This window comes from Bos grunniens, chromosome 26, assembly GCF_055505025.1.
Source record: "Bos grunniens cultivar Pamir isolate PY7600 chromosome 26, Bosgru_T2T1.0, whole genome shotgun sequence".
In the NCBI taxonomy this organism is placed as follows: Eukaryota; Metazoa; Chordata; class Mammalia; order Artiodactyla; family Bovidae; genus Bos; species Bos grunniens.
Window position 1 is genome coordinate 44,935,102 of NC_141190.1, and position 23,222 is coordinate 44,958,323.

Here is a 23,222-nt window from a genome sequence, read left to right on the forward strand (position 1 = left end):
ACAGAAACCTAGTCTCTCAGCGTCAGAAGACAACTTTGAGGACACCCGTTTCCAACGCTCTCCTGAAGCATAGGAGATACTTTAGGTGGTTGACTGCTGCAGCATTCAATAATATATTGGGTTACATATTTTAAAAAGTTCTTTCTTTTTCTATTCCATTTTAAACCTTTTGTTTAAACTGGGGAGAAAGCCTTGGGTTTGATGATAGTGTGTCTAAATCTCTAATACTAACATCCCTTTTCAAAAATCCGTGGAGAGCCCTCAGACAAGAAGCCTTGAGGAAGCAGTCTTGAGGTGTTTGGGTGGAATTTAATCAGTCTGGGTTAGTTTTTCCCCCCCATTGCATTTACTTTTAGTTACTTTCTATTGATGACAAGTGATCTTGATTTCCCAGGAGATGAAAGGGAGGAGTAAGGTGTGCAAGTCAGGGATGCTCCAAACACGGTGACGATTCCAGGGGTGCTAGCATGAAGGCAGTGGATTCTGGAAGGAGCAGCACCCAGGACAGGCTTCCCGGGTGACTCACCTGGTAAAGAATCCACCTGCGGTTCAGGAGACCCCAGTTCGATTCCTGGGTCATGAAGATCCCCTGAAGAAGGGCTAGACTACCCACTCCAGTATTCTTGGCTTCCCTGGTGGTTCGATCTGGGTTGGGAAGACTCCCTGGAAGAGGGTATGGAAACCCATTCCAATATTCTTGCCTGGAGAATCCCCTGGACAGAGGAGCCTGGCGGGCTACAGTCCGTGGCATCTCAAAGAGTTGGACATGACTGAGTGACTAAGCACACAGCACAGCACGCAGGACACTCCATGGGGTTGTTTATAGGGATTATCTGCCAGAGTTGGTCCACATGACATTCTTTGTACCAAGCAGTGAGTCAGATCTGAGTCTGCACCAAAGCAAAAGTATTGAGAGTACATGGTTACTTGGGCTGAGGGGGCAGGGCACTGCCCCAGGGACATGGCAAGAGAGGAGCTAAGAACGCTTTCCCAAAAGCAGAGCTGGTGGCTACACCCCAGGCAGTACGTCCTGTCTCTCAGCCACCCTCACACCAACAGTGTGAGAAGAACATGTGCACTGCTCACATAAAACTCAAAACCACTCAATGTTTGCACCACGCTAGAAAGGCGAACAGACGTTGCAGTACCCAAGGAAGCAAAATGCAGAAAAATAATGTATTAGAATGAATAAAATTATTATCAGACAGAACTAAACATTTCATTGATAAATAAGACCCAAACAGAGACCGTAAGAATTAAAATGTTATTTGGTTATAGGACAATCTTAGTACAATGGCTAAATAGCAGATGGGTCACGGAAGAGACAATTTGCAACCTAGAAGACAAAGTTTAGAGGCTATTCCAGAGTCCAGTGCAAATAGATAAACAAATAGAAAACATAAAGGAATATTGGAGAGTCAAGGGAGATAGGTCCAGATGTTTCAATATCCATCTAAGAAGCATTCTAGAAGAAAAGGGCGGGGAGGCGGAAGTGGAAGAGAGAAAATAATTGAAGAAAATTTTCTATAACAAAAAAACCCCCTCAAAATTATAAAATTTAAAATAAAAACCCAAGGATTCTCAAAGTGAAATAGCCCACTGAATTTACAAGTATGCATATCATGTAAATGTTAGACTTGATTAGCCAATTAACAAGGTAAGTATAAACTATATATAGTTTTGTAGCCAGCAAAAGAGGCTACATACATAGAACACACACACACTCACACGGGTAAAGCTGGGAAAATTTGAATAAGGTCTGTGGTTGTACCAGCATAAATCACCTGGCTGTGATGTTTGTGGCAGGTAGCATTCTAAGGGGACCCTGTGGACCCTCATTTTTGTGTAATCTCATGGTCTTGAGTGTGGGCAGAACCTGTGAGTATACGGCAATGTCATTCCCATACTTAAGTTATATAGAAACAGGGATTTTCCGCATGTAATTAAGTCCCAAGTTCATTGATCTTAAGTCATGAAATCTGCATTTTTGCCACAATAAATTACAGAGAGCACAAGGCTTTATCAAACATAGAACCTGCACCACCACGATCTTGGGTTTCCTAACCTCCAAAATTGTGAGAAATCAATGTTTGTTTTTAATAAGCAAACCAGCAAAAAAGATACAGAGATTATCCTGGGTGGGTTAGATCTAGTCATGCGATCCCTTGAAAGGGTCAGGACTCTTCCTGGTGACAGAGGTTACAAATGTGAAAGGGATTTGAACTCCTTCCCTGGTTTTGGAGTGGAGGAGACCATGCAGTAAGGAAAGCAGTAACTTCTAGGAGCTAATAACGTGAAGACCATGATGTACCTACACGGTGGTATTTGAAAGAAACAACCTTACCCGCATTTACAAGAAAACAAGAAAGGCTGCGAAGAATTGAGCTATGCTTTCACCTTGAGAAGCTAGGAAAAAAATCCAAATAAGCTCCAGAACAAAATTAGTAAACATGAAAGCACAAATTATCAAGATGAAAGGCAAACAACAACAACAAGATGTAGATTTGGGGAAGAGAGCAAAGATATGTGAGCAACATCCAGCATGTCAAAGACAGGACATAACTTTAAAGCATGAAAGAGAATATATTAAAGCACCACAAATTTTAAAATCCATGTGAAACAGATGACTTCCTCAAAAAATAAAAATGTCCAAAACTAGGGAAAAAAAGAAATAGAAGCACCATACAGAGCGATCTCCATAAAACATATTGAAAAGATGTTCAAAGATACACACCTGTAAACTACAACAGGTCCAAGAGATTGCATGGCGGATTCTATAGACATTTGCAATTTATACAAGCAGTGTCTGAGCACAATAAAAGCAGGTTTTAAGATCCTAAATAAAATATTTGCATATCAAATCCTGGATTTAGCAAAAGAATAATACATCATAACCAGCTTGAGTTTGTCCTCAGAATGCTAAAATGGCTCCATGTTAGAAAATCCATGAATATACGTTATTAACAGATTAATATAGAAAATTTACATGATCATCTCAATAAATACCGGTCTCATTTGCTATAATGTCACCTCATACACAGTAAGAACTGCAACGAAAGTGTTTAAATCATTCAACAATCTCAAACAAAAGGAGTCCTGAGCAAGGCATTGTTTTGCTCTCTCTGTCTCCACACACACCCTTAACAAAATCCAGTGGTTCCAGAAGCCATTAAACAAGAGATTCTTACATTTTACTACATTAATATACATGCAAGGCTAAAACACGGTATACACCGCACTAGTGCAAGATGTTAATAACAGAGGAAAGTCTCAGGAGTCGGAATATGGGGGAGAGAGGGTGTATGCTTTCATTTGATCTTTGTAAAACTGTTCTGAGAAATGAAGTCTATTAACATAAAAATAAATGTGTCTAAGTTTATTTATCAACAAAGAGGAACAAAAAACAGCCAGCTACAGAAAACATTTGCAACACGTTTTCTATCTGTCTATCTCATAATCTGTTAGTGAAGTGGTAAGTTGAAGCATGGCCTCTGAGAAGTTTGAATTAAAATTTAAAATCCACATACTCTTTAATTGAACAAGTTTATTTCAATGAGTTTAACATATAGAAATACCACAGTGAATGCAAATGTTTATCTATTAATGCGTTTAGTTCTAATTGTTTATAGTAGGAAAAGACTGTAAACTAACTGATTATCAAAAGATTAAGGGACAATGACATATCCATGTAATGAAATACCAACCAGTCATGTTTCCAAAAGAGAAGTAGATTTGTAAGTACCAAGAGAGAATGCCGTATTCACAAGAGTGGTTGGTGGCGGTGTGGCAGAAAGCAGCGGTGGCGGGTGGAACCATTGGTGTTTGTTAAGGGTAGGTGTGTTTGAGAGACAGAGAGGGAAAAGCCATGCCATAGCTTACCAAGAGAAGGCTGCATATTAAAAGAAAGTCAACAGGCAGATGAATAAAGAAGATGTAGTACTACGCAGCCATAAAAAAGAATAAAATAATGCCATCTGAAGCAATAAGGATGGACGTAGAGATTATCATACTAAGTGAAGTCCGTTAGACAAAGACAAATACTATACGATATCACTAATAAATGGCATCTTTAAAAAATGTGACAAATGAACTTATTTACAAAAAGAAACAGACAGACACAGACAAAAATTACGGTTATTGAATGAGAAAGTGAGGAAGGGATACATTAGAAGTTTAGGGATTAGAAGCTGAAAACTGCTGCTAAGTCGCTTCAGTCGTGTCCGACTGTGCGACCCCATAGACAGCAGCCCACCAGGCTCCCCCATCCCTGGGATTCTCCAGGCAAGAATACTGGAGTGGGTTGCCATTTCCTCCTCCAATGCATGAAAGTGAAAAGTGAAAGTGAAGGCGCTCAGTCGTGTCCGGCTCTTCGCCACCCCATGGACGCAGCTCACCAGGCTCCCCCGTCCATGGGATTTTATATAAAAAGACAAAGAACAAGGTCCTACTGTACAGCACAGGGAACTATATTCGATATCTTGTATAATAATAAACTATAATGGAAAGACTATGAAAAAGAATACACATACATTTTATATATATATGCCTGAATCACTTTGTTGTACACCAGAAACTAACACGACACTGTAATAAACTATACTTCAACTTTTAAAAAGAAATAACTTTTTAAAAAGGCCACAGAGCTGGTGCTGGGAGAGAAAATGGAGACTGGGAGTCAGGAGTGTGAAAGAAAATGCTTTTTACCATTTATTTTTATTTAATTTGAAACTTTTCCCATGTACATATACTTAAAGATCTATATCTTAGGGGGGAAAACCCAGGAAAGTAAGAATACAAAAGAATATTCTTACCTAGGTAAAAGTTGCCTATCTCAAACCCACAACGATAGTCAGATGTCAGAGTGACCCGTTAGAATCAGCCCCAATAAATTCAGACATAAGAAAGCATATGCACTATCTGTGCAAATATTCAAATTGTACCTGATGCAAAAAGATGGAGGGGCCCTATAAATTCTAGAAATTATATAAATTATCACATTCACAAATGATATAATTATCCACATAGAAAATCCAAAAGAATCAACTGAAAAATTAATAAAATTTTATTTTTATTTTATTAGAATATTTTTATTTATTTTTTTTCTTGCTTTTGCACTGTTTTTTTTTAATTTTATTTTATTTTTAAACTTTACATACTTGTATTAGTTTTGCCAAATATCAAAATGAATCTGCCATAGGTATACATGTGTTCCCCATCCTGAACCCTCCTCCCTCCTCCCTCCCCATACCATCCCTCTGGGTCGTCCCAGTGCACCAGCCCCAAGCATCCAGTATCGTGCATTGAACCTGGACTGGCAACTCGTTTCTTACATGATATTTTACATGTTTCAATGTCATTCTCCCAAATCTTCCCACCCTCTCCCTCTCCCACAGAGTTCATAAGACTGTTCTATACATCAGTGTCTCTTTTGCTGTCTCGTACACCGGGTTATTGTTACCATCTTTCTAAATTCCATATATATGCGTTAGTATACTGTATTTATGTTTTTCCTTCTGGCTTACTTCACTCTGTATAATAGGCTCCAGTTTCATCCACCTCATTAGAACTGATTCAAATGTATTCTTTTTAATGGCTGAGTAATACTCCATTGTGTATATGTACCATAGCTTTCTTATCCATTCATCTGCTGATGGACATCTAGGTTGCTTCCATGTCCTGGCTATTATAAACAGTGCTGCGATGAACACTGGGGTACACGTGTCTCTTTCCCTTCTGGTTTCCTCAGTGTGTATGCCCAGCAGTGGGATTGCTGGATCATAAGGCAGTTCTATTTCCAGTTTTTTAAGGAATCTCCACACTGTTCTCCATAGTGGCTGTACTACAAATAATAAATGCTGGAGAGGGTGTGGAGAAAAGGGAACCCTCTTACACTGTTGGTGGGAATGCAAACTAGTATTAGAATACTTTTAAGTTTATTCTAAGAAGTTTATCCAGGTAAATACAAGATTCACATATAGAAATCAATAGCCTTTTTTATGCATCAGATAAAACTAACCAAAAAGTATAACTTAAACACACACGCACATATACAATCAAAATAGCCACATTTCACAGTACACAGGAATAAACATAGAAAAGAAACATGTCGTACTTTTGTGACAAAAATTATACAACTTTATTAAAGAATATAAAATAATATTTGAACAAATGGGGAGCTATACCATGGTATAAAGATGTCAATTCTTCTATAAATTAATATCTCAATTCAGGGAAATCCCTATCAAATTGCCAGTGGACTTGAAACCTTATTCTAAAATTCACCTAGAAAAGATATGTAAATAGAAACAAGTTAATTTTGATACAGAATGAGGGTGACAGTGTTCCATTCAAAGGGCGATAGAAATGACCCCTGAGTGGGTAAAGATGGTCCGCTTCACTAATAGAGGAATGCAAAATAAGATATGAAGATAGTTTTTGTCCTTAGATATCTTTCAATATCTAAAAGATAATTTTGGGGGGGAGAGAAACAAAAACTCACAGGTACTGTTGGTGGAAGTTTAATTGGTGCAGTCTTTTTTTAAAGGTGATTTGGCAGATTAAAACCTTGTGCAAGTAATTCCCTGGTGGTCCAGAGGTTAAGACCCCATCCTTCCAATGGAGGGGTTGCGAGTTCAATTCCTGGTCAGGGATCTAAGATCCCAAATGCTGCATGGTGCAGCCAAGTGTTACAAAACAAACAAATAAAAAGCATGCATATGGTCCAATCCAGCAGTAACAAAGCTAACTTTCAGAGCTGACTCCAGAGTACATGTAAACACCCACCCAAAGAGCCTGACCAAGCACGTCATGTAGCACCAAGTCTTTCCAGCCCCAAACTAGAAACAATTCAAGTGCTCATTAGGAAGACAGTTTTTTAAATAAACATGGCACATCCAACTTAGGGAATACAGTGCAGTAGTTTAAAAAGCAAACCAACCTATTCCTATTGACGTTGCCAGAACTTCAGGCTCACTTATGTACTTGAAGAATGCGAGTTCTATGAAACAGTTTATGTTCAAAATCTGTACATAGCTGTGCATGTACATGTGATTGTAAATGTACAGAACAAAAACAAACGGTGAGCTTTTTCTCTGGGCACAAGGATTAGAGATGCAGTAAAATCAGAGGGACTCCAGCTTCCTCTATTTTCCTTGAAATTTCAAGATGAAAATGTAAGCCTATATTAATCATGTAGTTTTAAAACTCTCCCTGAAGTTAATGTGGCAATTTTTAAATTTAAGCACATTTTCCTTTCAAACATATTCATTTAAAATGTGTATATCATCACATATCTTTATTTTATAAGGGCCTGAATATTTTTCAACCTTATTAAAATCATTAGAATATTTTCAAGGTGGGGGAGTGGTAAGGTTATCAGTTGCCATTCTGGTTTCTCTATATAAGGATTTTAATCTTTATGTTATCACTGCAAGAAAACATCATCTCAGCATTATGGCACATGCAGTCTACATTCTCTAAATAATTCTAAACAAATCTGATATCAAACATCAGTGTTGCACCAGAAAACACATACTTGTAGAATGTCCAACGAAATACCAGTATTGCAAAACATCAAGGATCTTCTGGAAGGGTTAGTGGAGAACTGGTCTTTTTGTTAATCAGGAACCTTACTTTTGGATTCTTTTTCCAAAACTCTGTATAGCTTTGCTGGGGCATAAATTTAAAAGTGTTCCATATCTCATGATGATGTCTTGGAAAGCGTCTGAAAATTGGGACCACCACAGCTTCCTTATAAACATATGATATTTGGTTATTTGAAAAGCCATCGAGACAAGATGGAACATAGTCACATGCCCAAAGATTGAAATTTCTTGAAACGTGTTGCCTTTTTTCTGGGGAGATCTTCTTACGTCCCAAGCCCTGGAGAAGGATCACAAGCAGATTAGGAGGAAGATATTCAAGGCCGCACAGTTTGGAAGTCTTTAATAAAGCCACCTCCACGACATCTTGTGTTTAAATGACCACTCCTACAGGAGGCATCCTCTATCAACTTGTGGGAGGCTGTAAATTGACAAAACCTCCTGATCTTCACAGTCTTCAACTCCCACCCAAGGGGCTGGGCTTCTAGAGACACGGAGGACTGAACCAAAGAGACCCCAGCCTGGACAGCCAGGAAGCCCGAGTAGGTCCTCTACACCCATGCGGCTGTATCCACCTCAGGCTGCATCCCCAGCACTCAGTGGGAGGGCTCTTATTCCGAGAGATCCGGGGATTCTCTCCCATCCCAGAGGATTCCCAGTGAAGGAAGCAGCACCTGGGTCTCTACCCACAGGCTTCCTCCTCAAATCTTACTAATGTGACCATTAGAAAATTTACAAATTACATATGCAGCTCGCATATCTATTTCCATTGCATAGTGCTGTGTTAACCACCACCAACCAGCGCTATCAGACTTGGTTTTTTTCAGTGATGGGGAAACACCATCTCCAGGAACAAGATAACTGCAGTTAGTAGGGACTCCTTCTTTATATCAGGAAAATTCCGCATCCATTCCTTTGAGCCTCCTTATGGGTCCTGGCTCTGCTGTCCAGAGACACACATAGGCAATCCCTCCTTCTCATGACAGATCTTCACAAAAAAAGCTCACAAATTAGATGGTTTATGGGAAAGCACTTTGATAAGCATGAAGTTCACACACACACACAAATACCTAGGCAGAAGGGAGGCTGGTGTGGATTTTGAAAGCCACGTGGGAATTTGAGAATTTACGCTTTTTATTCCCTCTGGTAACCTGTTATGAGGCTTTAATTTTATTCCAATTTTGAGGCCAGAAAATCAAGAAAATCAAGAGCCCTGATGTCGCTGTTCATTTTTTTGGCAATGTGGAGAGAAATACTCACAGAGTCAAGGTAGAACCCAGAGTCCTGAAAGCTGTGACGATTGTCGTGAGCAGAGAAGGGGAAGTTGTTATTTACTGCTTGCTGGAAAAGAGCAAGGGGAGAGATAAAAAGGCACACATCAGAACCACAGCAGGCTTCCAGAACCTGCCTACAGTGGCCTGGAAGGAAGACGGAGGAGGCAAGTTGACCTCTAAGTGAGAACTAAACCCATCCACAATGATGGAGCAAACAGCACAGGGGTGAGGGCTTAGGTGTGCACATCAGCTCAAGGCTTTGAAACTCCACTTCATTGCCAGCTTTCTTAAAATTATAACAAGTTCTCTTTAAAATATCTTATTGAGAGGCAAGGAAAGGAAAGTGAGTAGGCATGGAATTGAAGACTGGAAAGGAATTCTGAAGCCATCTTCTTCATCTGGCCAATAAGGATCCTAGTAGACCAGAGCTCTCTGGTCCAGGGCTGCTAAGTGTGAAGTCAACCCTGCTTCTACCACCAGCCATTTGCAGCCCCTTAAGCTGCTCGTGAACTGGCCAGGGAGGTAGACATGGATGTTAAGAGCTCTGTTCATAGAAGAGTAACTTTATCGTCTGGACCAGGAGGTAGTTCCTTCTAGAGAGTATTTGAGGAGCCATGGTGACCAACTATGAAGTGAGGATCCTGCCAGAATGTTGGGATCCAGGGAGAGCTAGTGAGCAGTTCCCTCCAAGCAGTACCACCCACTTGGAGAGCCACGGGGGCACGTGGCCAGCGCCCTGGACTCACCTTCTCCCGCACTTTGTAGATCGGCGGAAGCTTCTCCTCCACTTGCCGAGATAAACGTGGACTGTGGGACTCTTTCAACATCGTACTTGTGATGGATTCTGGCGTCTTTTGTGTTAGTCCAATGTGAGGGAACTGGAAAAACAGCACACGCCTTGATTAAAACCAGACACATCTGAATCTCAAAGCCAAGTATCAGGGCTTCCTCTGTAAAAGGATTAAAATGCAATTTGGGTGCTTCTGGCGTGCGATGGAAATGGCATAATTTTCGTAATTTTCAAGTATCCTTTCCAAGACAAAAAATATTGTCATGGCCCAAGGCCACCACTGCCGGCCGTTTCAAGTTACAGGGGCCACCCTGCTGCTTGGAGCCTGGAAATGGTTTCGTGGCCTGGTAAGTGGGGGGTGTGGTCCCATGAGAGGGAGCCAATGAGCTCCAAGGAGACAGAGTGTGTTATTTGAGACCTTCCTGGTGGTCAGGGAGTGCCCCATACTTGGGGCCAAGCATTCAGCCCATGTTCCCAGGGGTGAGCCAACCTCCTGCAGGTAGGGGGTGCACCTTAGGGCATAGGAATGTGAGAAGGGTCGCTTTGAGTCTCTACAGAAAATGTAGGATGGTAGAGGGTGGGAAGATTATTTGGATGCCAGGGGTGAGCTGGGAGTGGGCTTTTGTATCTCTCTGTGAACAGGAGGGAAGGAAACAGGACTGGGTTGAGGGAGGAGGTCCCAAAGGAGGTCTAGACCAACCCCATAGGGAGCTCTAGACACGGAGTGGCTTCTCAGAGTCGGCCTGATGGAGTGAGAGGACCGGACCCTTGTGTGCTCTTGTCCATCAGTCACTGGGTAGGAGAGGAAGGCAGAGGACCCAGGAAGCAACCGACCTTGAGGAAGCAGCTCTTTTCAGCCAGGGAGTATCTAGGGTTGGACCCCTCCCCCCACCAAGCCACACTTAGGCCAGGAGTCCATTCCCAAAGAGGGATGTGGGCCCTGCTTGATGGCCACTGTAGCTCACCCCAATTTTACATAAACAGCACCTCTTAAAAGCCACTCCTACAAAGTGGCCTTTGAAGTGGCGATCTCTAGGAGAGAAATATGAATGGAAACTAAGATACAAACAGAAGGCAAGACCCCAACTCAGCGAAAATTCTTGCAAAGAGAGGTAACATAATGTGGGGGTGGGTCACAGACAATAGATTCAACGTCCCTGGGTCCAATCCCAGCTCTCTCTCCTAGAAGGTCAGCCTTCCGCAAGAGACTTAATTTTTCCAGATCCCAGTTTCTTTATCTGTAAAATGGGAATAATAATAACCTACTTGATAGAGTGCACACATGCTAAGTTGCTTCAGTCATGTCCAACTCTTCCTGACTCCATGGACTGCAGCCCACCAGGCTCCCCATCCACGGGATTCTCCAGGCAAGAATACTGGAGTGGCTTGTCATGCCCTCCTCCAGGGGATCCTCCCAACCCAGGGGCTGAACCTGCGTCTCCTGTGGCTCCTGAATTGCAGATGGATTGCTCACCATTGAGCTCCTGGGGAAGCTCCACCTGATTGAGTAGATGTAATTAAAAGAGAAAAATGCACGCACCCAGAGAGTGTTCACTAGCTGTTGACAGGTTCTATTCTTGCTCACAGCTGTCCCCTCCCTTATCGCCAAGCCCACTGTCACACCAAAGGCCAGTCCCTCCCTGTCTTTGGGATTACAATGACATTGGTTAACACTGTTGTTTTCTCCCATTCCTTTTCAAGTCATGATATAACTGTACATATAACTATGGCTTTTGTTTAATCTCTGCACAAGAGCGCATTTAGTATGCTACTATTTATGTTAAAAGGTGGAGAGATTATGTCATCTGTATGGTACACTCAGTGGGGCATTTTTGGCAGAGAAAATGAGAAGCAATGGTTTATATGACACATAGCAATATGGAGAAGAAGAAACAGAATGAGCTCTGTAACCCAACACCATTTACAGAAATAAATAATCCATGCACACAAAACAACACTACATAATTTCCAAGAATACATCTCAGTAACAGAGTTCCTATTAAACACGTGTGAGTGGCTGCCCATGGGGTGAGCAGAGCAGGGACAGAGATCAAGGGCAAGGAAGTGACCACATGAACCAGCCACCGTGATATGGACCGGCCCTGCTGTGGATGAATGACAGGGTCCCTTTGGAGGAGCGCACCAGGGAAAAGGAAGGCTTCCTTGCCATCGTTTAAACATTTCTTAATTGAGTGCATCTATTACACTGTCTCATTTTCCACAACAAAAATAATCGCCTTTGGTTTTGATTAGAGTTATAATACTTGCTCATGGCTTTAAAAGTTCAGACAATAAAGAAAAACACAAGGACAGAATCTCATGCAGATTGTATAGGGCTTCCTAGGTGGTGCTAGTGGTAAAGGACCCGGCTGCCAATGCAGGAGATGTAGGAGATGTGGGTTCCATCCCGGGGTTGGGACGATCCCCTGGAGGACGCCATGCCAACCCACTCCAGTATTCTTGCCTGGAGAATTCCATGGACAGAGGAGCCTGGTGGGCTACAGTCCATGGGGCCACAAAGAGTCAGACGCGACTGAAGCAATTTAGCATGCACATAGGATTGTATTATAAATGTGATTTCAAAAAATTACAAATACCTTAAAAAATTTAACAGTTAACTTTTGGGAATTCCCTGGCAGCCAGTGGTTAAAAAAACAAAAACAAACCCAGTAACTTTTGGTTACCCTCTCCTTCCTCTTCTTGTCATCCTAGATTTAAAAAAATCACAATAGCTCTCATATATTCCTTCACAAACACCTGTACCTACAAAGGGGACTTACCTAGCTATACAAAAATTGGACCATGTAACTCATACTATTTTGTACCTCACTTTCCTTTTTTTCCATTTTTATTGGAGTATAATTGTTTTACAATATTCTGTTAGTTTCTGCTGTACAACAAAGTGAATCAGCTATGCTGCTGCCGCCGCTAATCACTTCAGTCGTGTCCGACTCTGTGCGACCCTATAGACGGCAGCCCACCAGGCTCCCCTGTCCCTGGGATTTCCTTCTCCAATGCAGGAAAGTGAAAAGTGAAAGTGAAGTCGCTCAGTCGTGTCCAGCTCTTAGCGACCCCGTGGACTGCAGCCCACCAGGCTCCTCCATCCATGGGATTTTCCAGGCAAGAGTACTGGAGTGGGTTGCCATAAGCATACATATATCCCCTCCCTTTTAAGCCTCCCTCCCACTTGCCCATCCCACCCCTCTAGGTCATCACAGAGCACCAAGCTGAGCACCCTGTGCTTTACAGCATAACTTGCTTTTCTTGCTTAACATTGTTGTTCTTGTAGTTCAGTCGCTCAGTCGTGTCCAGATCTTTGCAACCCCATGGATTGCAGCACACCAGATTTCCCTTCCTTCACTATCTCCTGGAGTTTGCTTAAATTCATCACTTAACAATATACCATAGAAAATTTTCAAAGTCAACCTATCCATTTCTAATTCACTCTGTATTATATACACATTTTTTTATGTTTTTAAAGCAATTTTCAAGTAAGTATAAATAATACAAAGGGCCTCCAAACTCAGAGCCTTTCCCTTTTCTCTACCTCCAATCTGCTTTTCCAAGTTATGGAGAATCAGGCCATGGGTAGGGAGTTTTTCTACATCTAGAAGGGTTCTTCTCACCAGCTGAATGACAACTGACTTAAGTTCATTTGTATTCTGCAACACTATGGACTAAATCACTGTAAAAAAAAGTGGCTCTAGCATTTTAATTTCACTCTTTTAAGATATATATTTAATGGCTATAACATGATAGCTGTGAAATAAACCCTTCTGTTAGATATTGTAACCATGAAATATAGCTTTTTAACTAGTTGGCAGTGAAATTTTTGCTGCATTCAATCACTCAATGACTGAAATATTAAACAGGAAGGGGAACGTGTGTGCAGAGTGCCTTTTCTACTCAGCAACAGCCAGATCACCACCAGCAAGGTCAACTGTGAAATGACTGTCACCTCCAATGTGGCAATTACTGTCTCCCAAATGGGCTGCTGCTGAGGCAAAACCAACAATTTCTTTAATTTTCCCAACTCGTCTAAAAGTTACTTAGGGAAACTTCATGTCACCACTGTTCTTTTTATTCTCTTAGGTGCCGGCAGCAGAAAGGAGACCCACACCGTAGGCTCTGGTTAGACTTTGGGGAGATAAAGTCTTCCTTCTTAAACTGGTTCCTGGTACATTCCTAGGATCCCCAGTAGGAGACGCCATGCTCTTTCTCGATTTCTCCCTTATTATAGAACACTGACTTTGGAGTAGCAACATGGCTGGTTTAAAAAATACCTCCCAAGGATTTCCTTGGTGGCTCAGTAGTTAAGACTTCACACTTCCAGTGCTTCCACTGCAGGGGACGTGGGTTCAATCCCTGGTCAGGGAGCTAAGATCGCACTAAGATCGAGGCTTGGTCAAAAAAATAAAAACCCTCCTCCAACTCCCTTGCAGCTAAATTGGACACGTGACCCTTGAAATGAAAGCCTAAGTCTGTGGGTGGGGCTCCTGGGAAAGCGATTGCTTTCTCCAGGAAAAGGGGCGGATGCAACTGACAGGCTTTTTGCAATTCGCTTTCTCCTCATTTACCTGCCTGAGCTGACACCACACTGAGGGTGATAGGAGAGGCTGAGAAGAACCTGGGCCTCCAAAGACATCCCAGGGCATCTGTACCAGCCCTGAATTGCCTCCTTCTGCCCTGGTTGTTGATTCCAAGCAGGGCCCTGGGGGCCTCCAGGCCCAAAGCCCTTCTGTGTCCCCCCATTTCTTTGATGTCAGGAAATAGGTTTCCTTCAGCCTGCAAGACTTCCCTGAGTTCTAATGGGCAGACTCAAGCAGTTGTTCATTAGGAAAGGAAGGAGACGTGAGACCAGGGAGAAACAGTCAGGAGAAACGACAGTGTAGCCTTGGGGCAAGGTCCTGGTTCCCCACTGAGGGATGCACACCACAGCAGCTTTGAGCTCGTTTGCAAATACTGAAACCCCTCAGGAGGGAGAAGTCAGTGGTTAACGACAGTATGCAGCCCACAAGGGCATCGACCTCAGACCGGTTGGACCCGAAGGTTGATGATGCTGACTCGCGCTTAGCTCACCACCAACCCATCAGAAGAATGTCCACAAGCTGATCACACCCTGTTTGATCCATTGCTATAAAACTTCTCACTATCTTCTCCAAGCTGGGACATACGTTTTCAAGGCAGGAGTCCACTGTGTTCCCCTTTGCCTGGCAAGGTTATAAAGTTATCCTTTTTTACTTCACCCAAAATCCTATTTCTGAGATTCGATTCAGCACCGGTGCACAGAGCAGCTGAGTTTTCAGCATCACTGTTACTCAAGGAACACAAACCCTTTTCTGGTGAAGGCTCTGTAGTCAGCTTTTTATAATAATATTCAGTCAAACATAATCCTGATACTGTAGATGATAAAAAGAGGCCAAGCTATTCAGTCTGAGAAGCTTACACTTGTTTCTTCCTGACCAGTTAGTGTAAGTAGTTCACTCCATTTCCCATCTCACTTTAGCTGCCAGGAAACTCAGAGTCAGATTTGTTTGACTCCAAATATCTATTGGTTAAGCAATATGGCCTGCGAATTTATGTTACGTATTTTATATATTTTCCATTTTCTATGTTTCTATGTTATATATTTTCCCAGTCTCAGCCTCTTAAAGTATATTTAATCTGGTTCTGAGGTTTTATTTTTATATACCTTATACTTTATTTTGAATATTTTCCATTCATTACTTTAAACCTTTGTGGAATGGAGCAGGGTATACAACAGGAAAGAATATCAGTGTAAATATATATCCTTTGAGATCTGCAGGGGATTGCTTCTCCTCATCCCATCTTGTGGGTACCAAAACCCAGGTATGCTCAACTTGCTTAGTTTGCCTTTGTGTCCATGGGTTCTGCACGGTGGACACACGTACTTCTATCACATATATTCATATATACTATGTGTATAATAGTAACGGTGCTTCCATGCATTATGCTAAGCACTTTTGTATCAATTGTCTCATTCATCCTCACCATGGCCTCTTACCCCGGTAAATTATGCTTCCATTTAACAGATAAAGAGACTGAGATTAAGCCTTCAGGCCCCAATTTTCCAAAATATTTTCTATTTTTTCCTTTTAAACAAATCTTTAAACAAATTTCTATGTATTACTGCCCTAAAAGAGGTTAGTACCACTGTTTTCTGTGATACAGCCAGTGGGAAAAAAAGACAAAGATACCAGGTCCATGGAATTTATATTCTAGGAGGGAGAGAAAAGTCACACATATAATAAATTAGTATGTCAGAAGATGCGTGCATGCCTGCTAAGTCACTTAAGTCGTGAACAGCTCTGTGTGACCCTGTGGACTGCAGCCTGCCAGGCTCCTCTGTCCATGGGATTTTCCAGGCAAGAATAGGAGTGGGTTGCCATGCCCTCCTGCAGGGGATCTTCCCTACCCAGGGATCAAACCTATGTCTCTTATGTCTCCTGTATCAGCAGGTGAGTTCTTTACCACTAGCGCCACCTGGGAAGCCCATGTCAGAGGATAGATGTTATAAAAAACAGAAAAAGCAGAGAAACACAGCAATTACTACCTCGTGAACATTCACAAGATACCAGTCAGCTGAGTGGTTTATGCACAGACTAATTTCATTTGATCCTCCAAGAATCGGATATGAGATTCCTATTTCACAGGTGAAAAAACTGACGCGGGATGAAGGGATTTGTCAGACGTCACACTATGGGAAGTAGCAGCAGTAGGATCTGAGCTCAGTTCTGTGCCTGACCACACCCCTGTGGCCTGAGAAAGACGAGAGAGGGTATCACGCTTCTTACCCATCTTCCATCCTTGTCTAAGGGTGGGTTGAAGCGTCTCCCTTTGACCATTTTGTGCGGGAAACTGAAAGGGGCTGAGACTGGCGCTCTTATCCCTCCATGGCCTCATGAGCTGTGCGCCTGGGAAGCCACTCCTCCTTGTTCCTGGCCTCTAATTCGCAGGCTTTACCTGGAAGGGAAGTCCGGGAGTGGTCCCTGTTGTCATAGCATCAGAGCCCACCCATCACAATGGGGCAGGAGTGTGGGTCCTCCAGCCACCCGAGGGCTCCTGCTGCTCCGCAGAGTGTGAGTCCCAGGGCCCCAGGTGAGGAACCCCAAACACAGGCCAAACAGGTGGGGCACCAGATGGTCCTGAGACAGTGGCCCACTCCATACCCTCCAAATCCTCGAACAGACGACTTCTGCGTTGAATGTCTTCATGGTCACCATCTGCCCCAGCCTCTTGGTCTTCAGAGAAATGAGGTGACTCTGCCTTGTCCACAGCCATGGCATGACACCAGGTCAGGACCCAGGTCTCCCCACGGGCTCCTTTCACAGCTGCTTCCCTGCCCAGTTGGGGCTCACTCACTGCGCACTCACCATGCTGCATGCAACTAAGACCGTGAGGAAGAGGCAGTCATGAGTCATTATTCAGTGCCAGGTGCTGCGCTGAGCACTTTTCACATGTTTTATGAACTGTTGGTGTCTACAAATGAGGAAACAGGGCCTTGTACCTAGTGGAGGGGGCACCAGGTCATAGGACATCCCCAGGGCTCATGAGCCTTTCCCAGGGCCAACTGGTCTCCCCCAGCCTGTGGCGGCAGCTCCTGAGGGCTAACCTTCCTCCATCGCCCAGACATACACGTGCAGCCTCACTTCTCAGTGAGGTGATTTCTGCTTCCCTTCCTTCCTCCCTTCCTCCCTTCCTTTCTCTCTTTCTCTTTGTTTTTCATTCTCTCTTCCTTCCCTCCTTCTTTCTCCATTTCTTTCTTCTTTTCTTTCTTCATTTCTTCCTCTCCCTGCCATTCTCCTTTTTTAATGCTCTGTCTTGACCATTCTCTCAGCTACTCCATGTAAAAGTAAGAGTATGCATCTGCAGGAGACTCTGCCTGGCTCTCTTGGCAGGAAATTGTGTCCTCATCCCTCTCTTCTCCTAATCACGGCCAGGGTGTCCTCACAAGAGCTGTGTGTCAGGGGCACAGGACCTCTCCTCTGGCCAGCACTGAGGGCCCAGGGCCTGGTGGCTCCTGGGGGAGATGCCTGCATGGAACACGGACCAAGACCAGGCACGTGTGAGTAACCAGCTCCACTTACAGACGGGGGAAGCGAGTCTCAGAGAGGCGAAGGGACTCAGTCACATCACACCGCTAGTCTGTAGAAAAGTCCACATGAGAACCCAGATGTGTCGCGGCCAAATTCAACGCCAGTATCAAACAGGATTCATTTCACTGCACTTCCCTGATCCTGTTTGAATTAATGTGCAGTGAATTTACTAGGATTGCTTTTCATTCCACTTTTTCCATCTGCATGAAAGCGGGCCTGACTACACGCCTGCCTGTCAGCCACGATCCCTCCCCACGGTGAGCCTGGCAGGCCGGGGGACAATGACCCCTGTCGCGTGCTCCTCTGCTGGCCCCCATCCCCAGTGGACGCCCTACCACGGAGCCCAGCACAGATGGGGAGGAGCGATGAGGGCCGAACGTGGCTTCCCCCACATCCCAAGACTGAGAGTAAAGCAATGAGGAAGGAGGGAGCCAGAGACAAAGAAATCTAAAGCCAGTGCCATTTCCAACACAGGGTTCTACGGGCATTTACTTTGTCTCCACCAACAGAGCAGAAAATCCTCTAGATCTTAAGTCTCATCTCTAAATATATTCTCTTCTCCTCTGTAATTTAGTCTTCTGCTCTATTAAGCAAGGTATATGATCGCTGGTTAAGGTGTTTTCCAATTTCCCCCTTTTGAATGATGGTTTAAAATTCTCAAAAATGTGTCCAAGAAAAATCAAAAGTGAATAAAGAAAACCCGGCCAGGAAAAATGAAACACGGTTTTTCTTCAGCTAGGATTTCTGAACAGCAGATTCGGGTGGGGTGGTTCGTTGCGGAGGTTATTCTTTTCAGAGGTTTGAATTACTGGGCTGAACTTGGAGACCCACCACGCTGGAAGCAAGTCCTGTAAACACAGGGCTCTCAGATCCCTGGGGCTGAGAATACCAGAGGGTTGAGCCCGTCCTGCCTTGGGTCTTTGCACGTGCACAGCTCTGCTCAGAATGCAGTGACGCAAAACAACCTGTGAAGGCGGCTGTGGAGGCAATGACGAGCACATGGCTGTGTTCACTAGCTCAACAAGCACAGATTGAACACCCACTGTGTGCCAGCTCTGCGTTCCAACAGCACCAAGACGATTACCGAAACCAGTTTTTTTATAAGTGGTAAATCACGGACGGTGTTTTAAAATGTCAGGAATATATGTTAGTATCCATTACTTTTAGGTCAATTGTAAGTCAGAAGTGGGGCCTTCCTGGTGGCTCAGAGGTAAAGAATCAGCCTGCCAATTCAGGAGATGCGGATTTGATCCCTGGGTTGGGAAGATCCCCTGGAGGAGAAAATGGCAACCCACTCCAGTGTTCTTGCCTGGAGAATCTCATGGACAGAGGAGTCTGGCAGTCTACTCTCTTTTGTGACAAAAAGAGTTGGACACAACTGAGTCACTGAACAACAACAAATCGTGGATTTGCCAATACATCAGATGACCAGGACCCCAAACTATTGATTAACCAAAAATTATTTTCAGTGAGCATTCTGCCACATTGATGCCTAATTGTTCCATCCAATGTATTTTTTAACACAGCAGCTGTTTGCATACTTTGACTTTCAGATCTTTACATCCAAAGTGTTAAAGACCTTATGAAAGGCAGCTGTGTCTGTCTCTTCCATGCGTGTTCAGTGCAATGTGCCATTCCTTGATTTAATTAAGGACTTGCTGTCTTTTGCAGGAGAGAAAGAGGTGGAACCACGAGTATGTTTTCACACATGCCTCTGCCACGTGCCCACATGTGCTGCCTCCAGAAACTCTCAGACCTGCACACACAGGCACACTAAAACTCGTCACGCCACCAAAGGGAAGATTTTGCGTCATTCATATCTACACATCTCAGACAGTTTAACTAGCATGTGGAGGGAAATCTGAGCCATCTTCAAATGTTGAGCTCTGAGAAATTCTCCAGCATCTGAATTATAAAACACATTTTCATTTCACTCTGCAAGGTAAATTATCTGTATTCTTTCTGCAAATAGCAACCGAATTGAGGTGACTCCATTGCATTTTTTTACTAGTTCACGATTCACGCAGAACTAATGGAAATTACAAAGTATGCACAACCTATTTTCACACCACCTTGAAAAGTACTCAGGCATCGGTAATGTGAAGCACTTCTTTTTCCTTGTTTTACCCTATCTTGCAAACCATCTGGAAAATTAACTGCATCTCTCTCCCTTCCACTCAACAATTCCTGGATCAAGACAAGTAAGACAAATTGAAAGACAAGAAGAAGACAAGAAGAAACCACCTTGGAAGTTTGTTCAGTTGAGAGGTAGAAATAGCAACATTTTAAAAACCCTTGACTCCACCGATACACATGAGTCAGTGAGGATGTGAGACATTGCCCAGGTAACAACAATTTTTGATAACCTTGCTGAAACGTGAACCACGATAAACTTTTCAAATCGTGTCTAGAGAAGCTTTTGCTTGATTGATAACTTGGAGAATTGGTCACTCAAAAAATTACTGCAATCTAGCAAATTGTACTGGACACAGTGAAGGTCATGGAAAAACTGTCGCCGTCCTCATGAACCTGACTCTCTGCTGGGGAGACAGACATTACACACAGATAACTGGCTATAATTGAGAGAGGTTCCGGGGTGTTCAAGACTATATGTCAGGGACCTGCATGAATCTGAAGGGTGACTAGGCAGGTAATGAAGAAATGAAGCGAAGAATGACTTCAGTGAACCAAAGGGAGAAGGAAGCACGTCCCAGGTGAATGGAGAGCCTGGTAGAGGCCCTGATAGTGGGCAGAGCTTGACTCTCTCAGGAACCAGAAAGGAAGCCAGAGGATTGTGCAAGTTGGAGATGATGTTGGAAAAAGCAGGAAGCAGGCCACTCAGGGCCTCCAGGCCATCTGAGAGCTGGTGGACAGGCACTTTGCCCTCTGTGACCTTGATCAGCTGGCCAATGTCAGCAGCAGGCAGAAACTCAAGGAACAGGTGACAGCAACATACCAGTTGAGAGCTTTGGCTTTTTTAGAAAAAGCACTTTAGAAGTAAGACTCGCCATTAAGATTCAGTAGATGTGCCAAGTTTACGCTGTCTCCAAATTCTGAAAACGACAGGCGGAAATACTTAGTGAGATTCCCGTTTCTCCCCGGGTTGGGTTGGTTACTCCTATTTTCTCTGTGTTCTGTGTTTGTTGAGGTTTACGTGAAGATGTGATGCTATTATATTCAACCCCTGGAAAGTCAGCTGCTTTTGTCCTCTCGCAGTGTGAATGGGACAGTCCCCCGAAGACACAGAATAAAAGACAGCAGTAATTACAAGTGCGGTTCAACACAGAGAACACTGGAATGGAAAATGCCAGCCTCCACCATCTTAAAGCCAAACAGCCGAATAAATATATATTTTTCAACTGAAGAGAAAATGAACAGTGTCTTGGAAGGTGATTGAACGTTCACCTCTATCCCACACCGGGAGAGGAGAGGGGAGACAGGTCCCCCAAGGAAGAAGAGACCTGTAGACCTTTTCAAATCTCCTCTCTCCTCTTACTGTGTACCATAAAACATAATGGAGATTTCATCAACTTGGCAGCAAGTTGCAAACTAATAAAAGAGCCTTGTTACAAAGATAAGAAGACAAAGTCATAAATGACAGACGTGGGCTGAGTGCTGGTGTTCAGCACCACTTTCTCCAGCTCCACAGGAATCCAAGGTTCATCAATTCAGTTAATCGCATGGATGACCACCAATTTGTCCTTTCTTTCTCTGCTCTTTCTCCCATTCCAGAGTATTTCTGTTCACAGGGAGTCCCTTGAAAAGGCAAGTAGGAAACCTACACAGCACCAGGTCTTGCAATATTGCCTTCCACAATGGTCTCTTTCCCCCTCTACTCCCTTCAAAGTTGGCTGTGAGGTAAGGAACCTCCCTGCCAAGGCCTCACTGCTCCCGGTGTGGTCCTTGGACCAGCAGGCCGAGCATCTCTTGAAGTTAATTAGAAATGCAGCGTCTCTGGGCTTGCCTGGTGGTGCAATGGGTAAGAATCCACCTGCAAGGCAGAGGACACGGGTTTCACCCCTGGTATGGGAAGTTTCCACATGCCACAGAGCAACTAAGCCCATGCACCGCAAGTACTAAGCCTGAGCTCTAGAGCCCACGTGCCGTAACAGCCGAAGCCCGTGCGCCCCTAGAACTTGCGCTCCGCAGCAAGAGGAACCACCGCAACGAGAAGCCTGCACGCTGCAGCCAAGAGTAGCCCCCTGGTTGCTGCGGGTGGAGAAAAGTCCATGCAGCAGTGAAGACCCAGTACGGCCAAAAAATTAAAAAAAAATTTAGGCCCCTGCCCAGACCTACCGAATCAGAATCTGCACCTTTAATAAGACTTTGGGTGATCTGTGTTCACCTTAAGTTTCAGAAGCACAACCCTAGAACATCACAAGGCCCTTGTCAAGGTCTGAGACTTTCTCAATCCCTCTGTGAAAGGACTGGATTCAGGGCACCCATGGCCCTTTTGACCTTGTACCTACAGATATGCACTTCAGCCTAATCCTTGGGCAAGGATCACTGCACTTTCAGACTGTTAAAGATTTGGAAACTGAAGTAGGAGGTTAAAAGCGTTTCTATCCGAGCTCAGCTTGGTGCTCTGTGATGACCTAGAGGGGTGAGATGGGGGTGTGGAGGCCGAGGGAAGCTTGAGAGAGACGGGATACATGTGTACTTAGCGCTGATTCACGTAGTTGTAAAGCAGAAATTAACACAACACTTGTAAAGCAATTATCCTCCAAATTAAAAGATTTAAAAGTCTGTGCAAAAAAGTATACACAGCTTGGGGTTTGTCAAGTACTTTTAATAAAATTTTTTATGGGATATTCCTTCATTGCAAATGAAATGTGAAATGTCACCAAGAAAATAAAGATAAATAAGCCAAGGAAATAAAAAGGGATTATATCTTGTTTATTCAGGAGGTTTTCTCTCAGGTGCTTAAAACCTTTCTCGTGGTACCACTCCAACCTCAGTGTTCCTTCTGATTGGAAGCAGGTAAGTGGGAGGTTCCCCTCACCCAGGGCCCTGAGACACATGCTGTTTCTTTGCACAGTTACATAAACATGGTGCAGTGTGGTCGTCTTTATGTTTCATTCCGATTCCTGCCTCATTGATTCAACGGCGGCTCAGGAAAATGAGAGTAAACCAGATTCACGGTTCGGCCTTGCCACGGTCCAGTCGTTGCGACGGTGGGAGAATGACCACTTCAGGACTGTGTGCCTAATTAAACACTTAGTCAATAACCCGCTCCCTCTGGAGCCAGCCATTTGCTTTCTCCATTGTGGGAACGAGATAACTGGGCAGTGAATGTGGGTAATTCATGCAGGAAGAGCTCATTTTAGGTGAGGGCAGATTGATTGGAATTAGTTATTTCAGGCTCCGTGCTGGAGAAGGTGGAGAGAAAGTGCTCTCTTTCCTCAGGTGATTCCAATATTCCTCCACAAACGCGAGGCAA

At 43.7% G+C, this 23,222-nt stretch overlaps 1 protein-coding gene across 1 annotated transcript; it reads right to left on the reverse strand.

Annotated features, from left to right (window-relative positions):
- Window positions 1-6,858: 6,858 nt before the first annotated feature.
- On the reverse strand, window positions 6,859-16,651 carry TEX36 (testis expressed 36). The gene is made up of 4 exons (XM_086378398.1): window positions 16,481-16,651; window positions 9,622-9,753; window positions 8,862-8,942; window positions 6,859-7,881 (listed from the first exon to the last, which is right to left on the reverse strand). Exons 1-4 carry the CDS (start codon window positions 16,529-16,531, stop codon window positions 7,573-7,575), a joined length of 573 nt encoding a protein of 190 aa, XP_086234524.1. The 5' UTR covers window positions 16,532-16,651; the 3' UTR covers window positions 6,859-7,572.
- Window positions 16,652-23,222: the final 6,571 nt, after the last annotated feature.

Coding starts and splice junctions, on each gene's coding strand:
- TEX36 (XM_086378398.1), bottom strand. CDS start 16,531: ATGGTCAAAGGGAGACGCTTCAACCCACCCTTAGACAAGGATGGAAGA. Junction 9,754..16,480: donor TAGACAAGGATGGAAGATGG/GTAAGAAGCGTG, acceptor CTGTTTTTCCAG/TTCCCTCACATTGGACTAAC. Junction 8,943..9,621: donor TCTACAAAGTGCGGGAGAAG/GTGAGTCCAGGG, acceptor GCTCTTTTCCAG/CAAGCAGTAAATAACAACTT.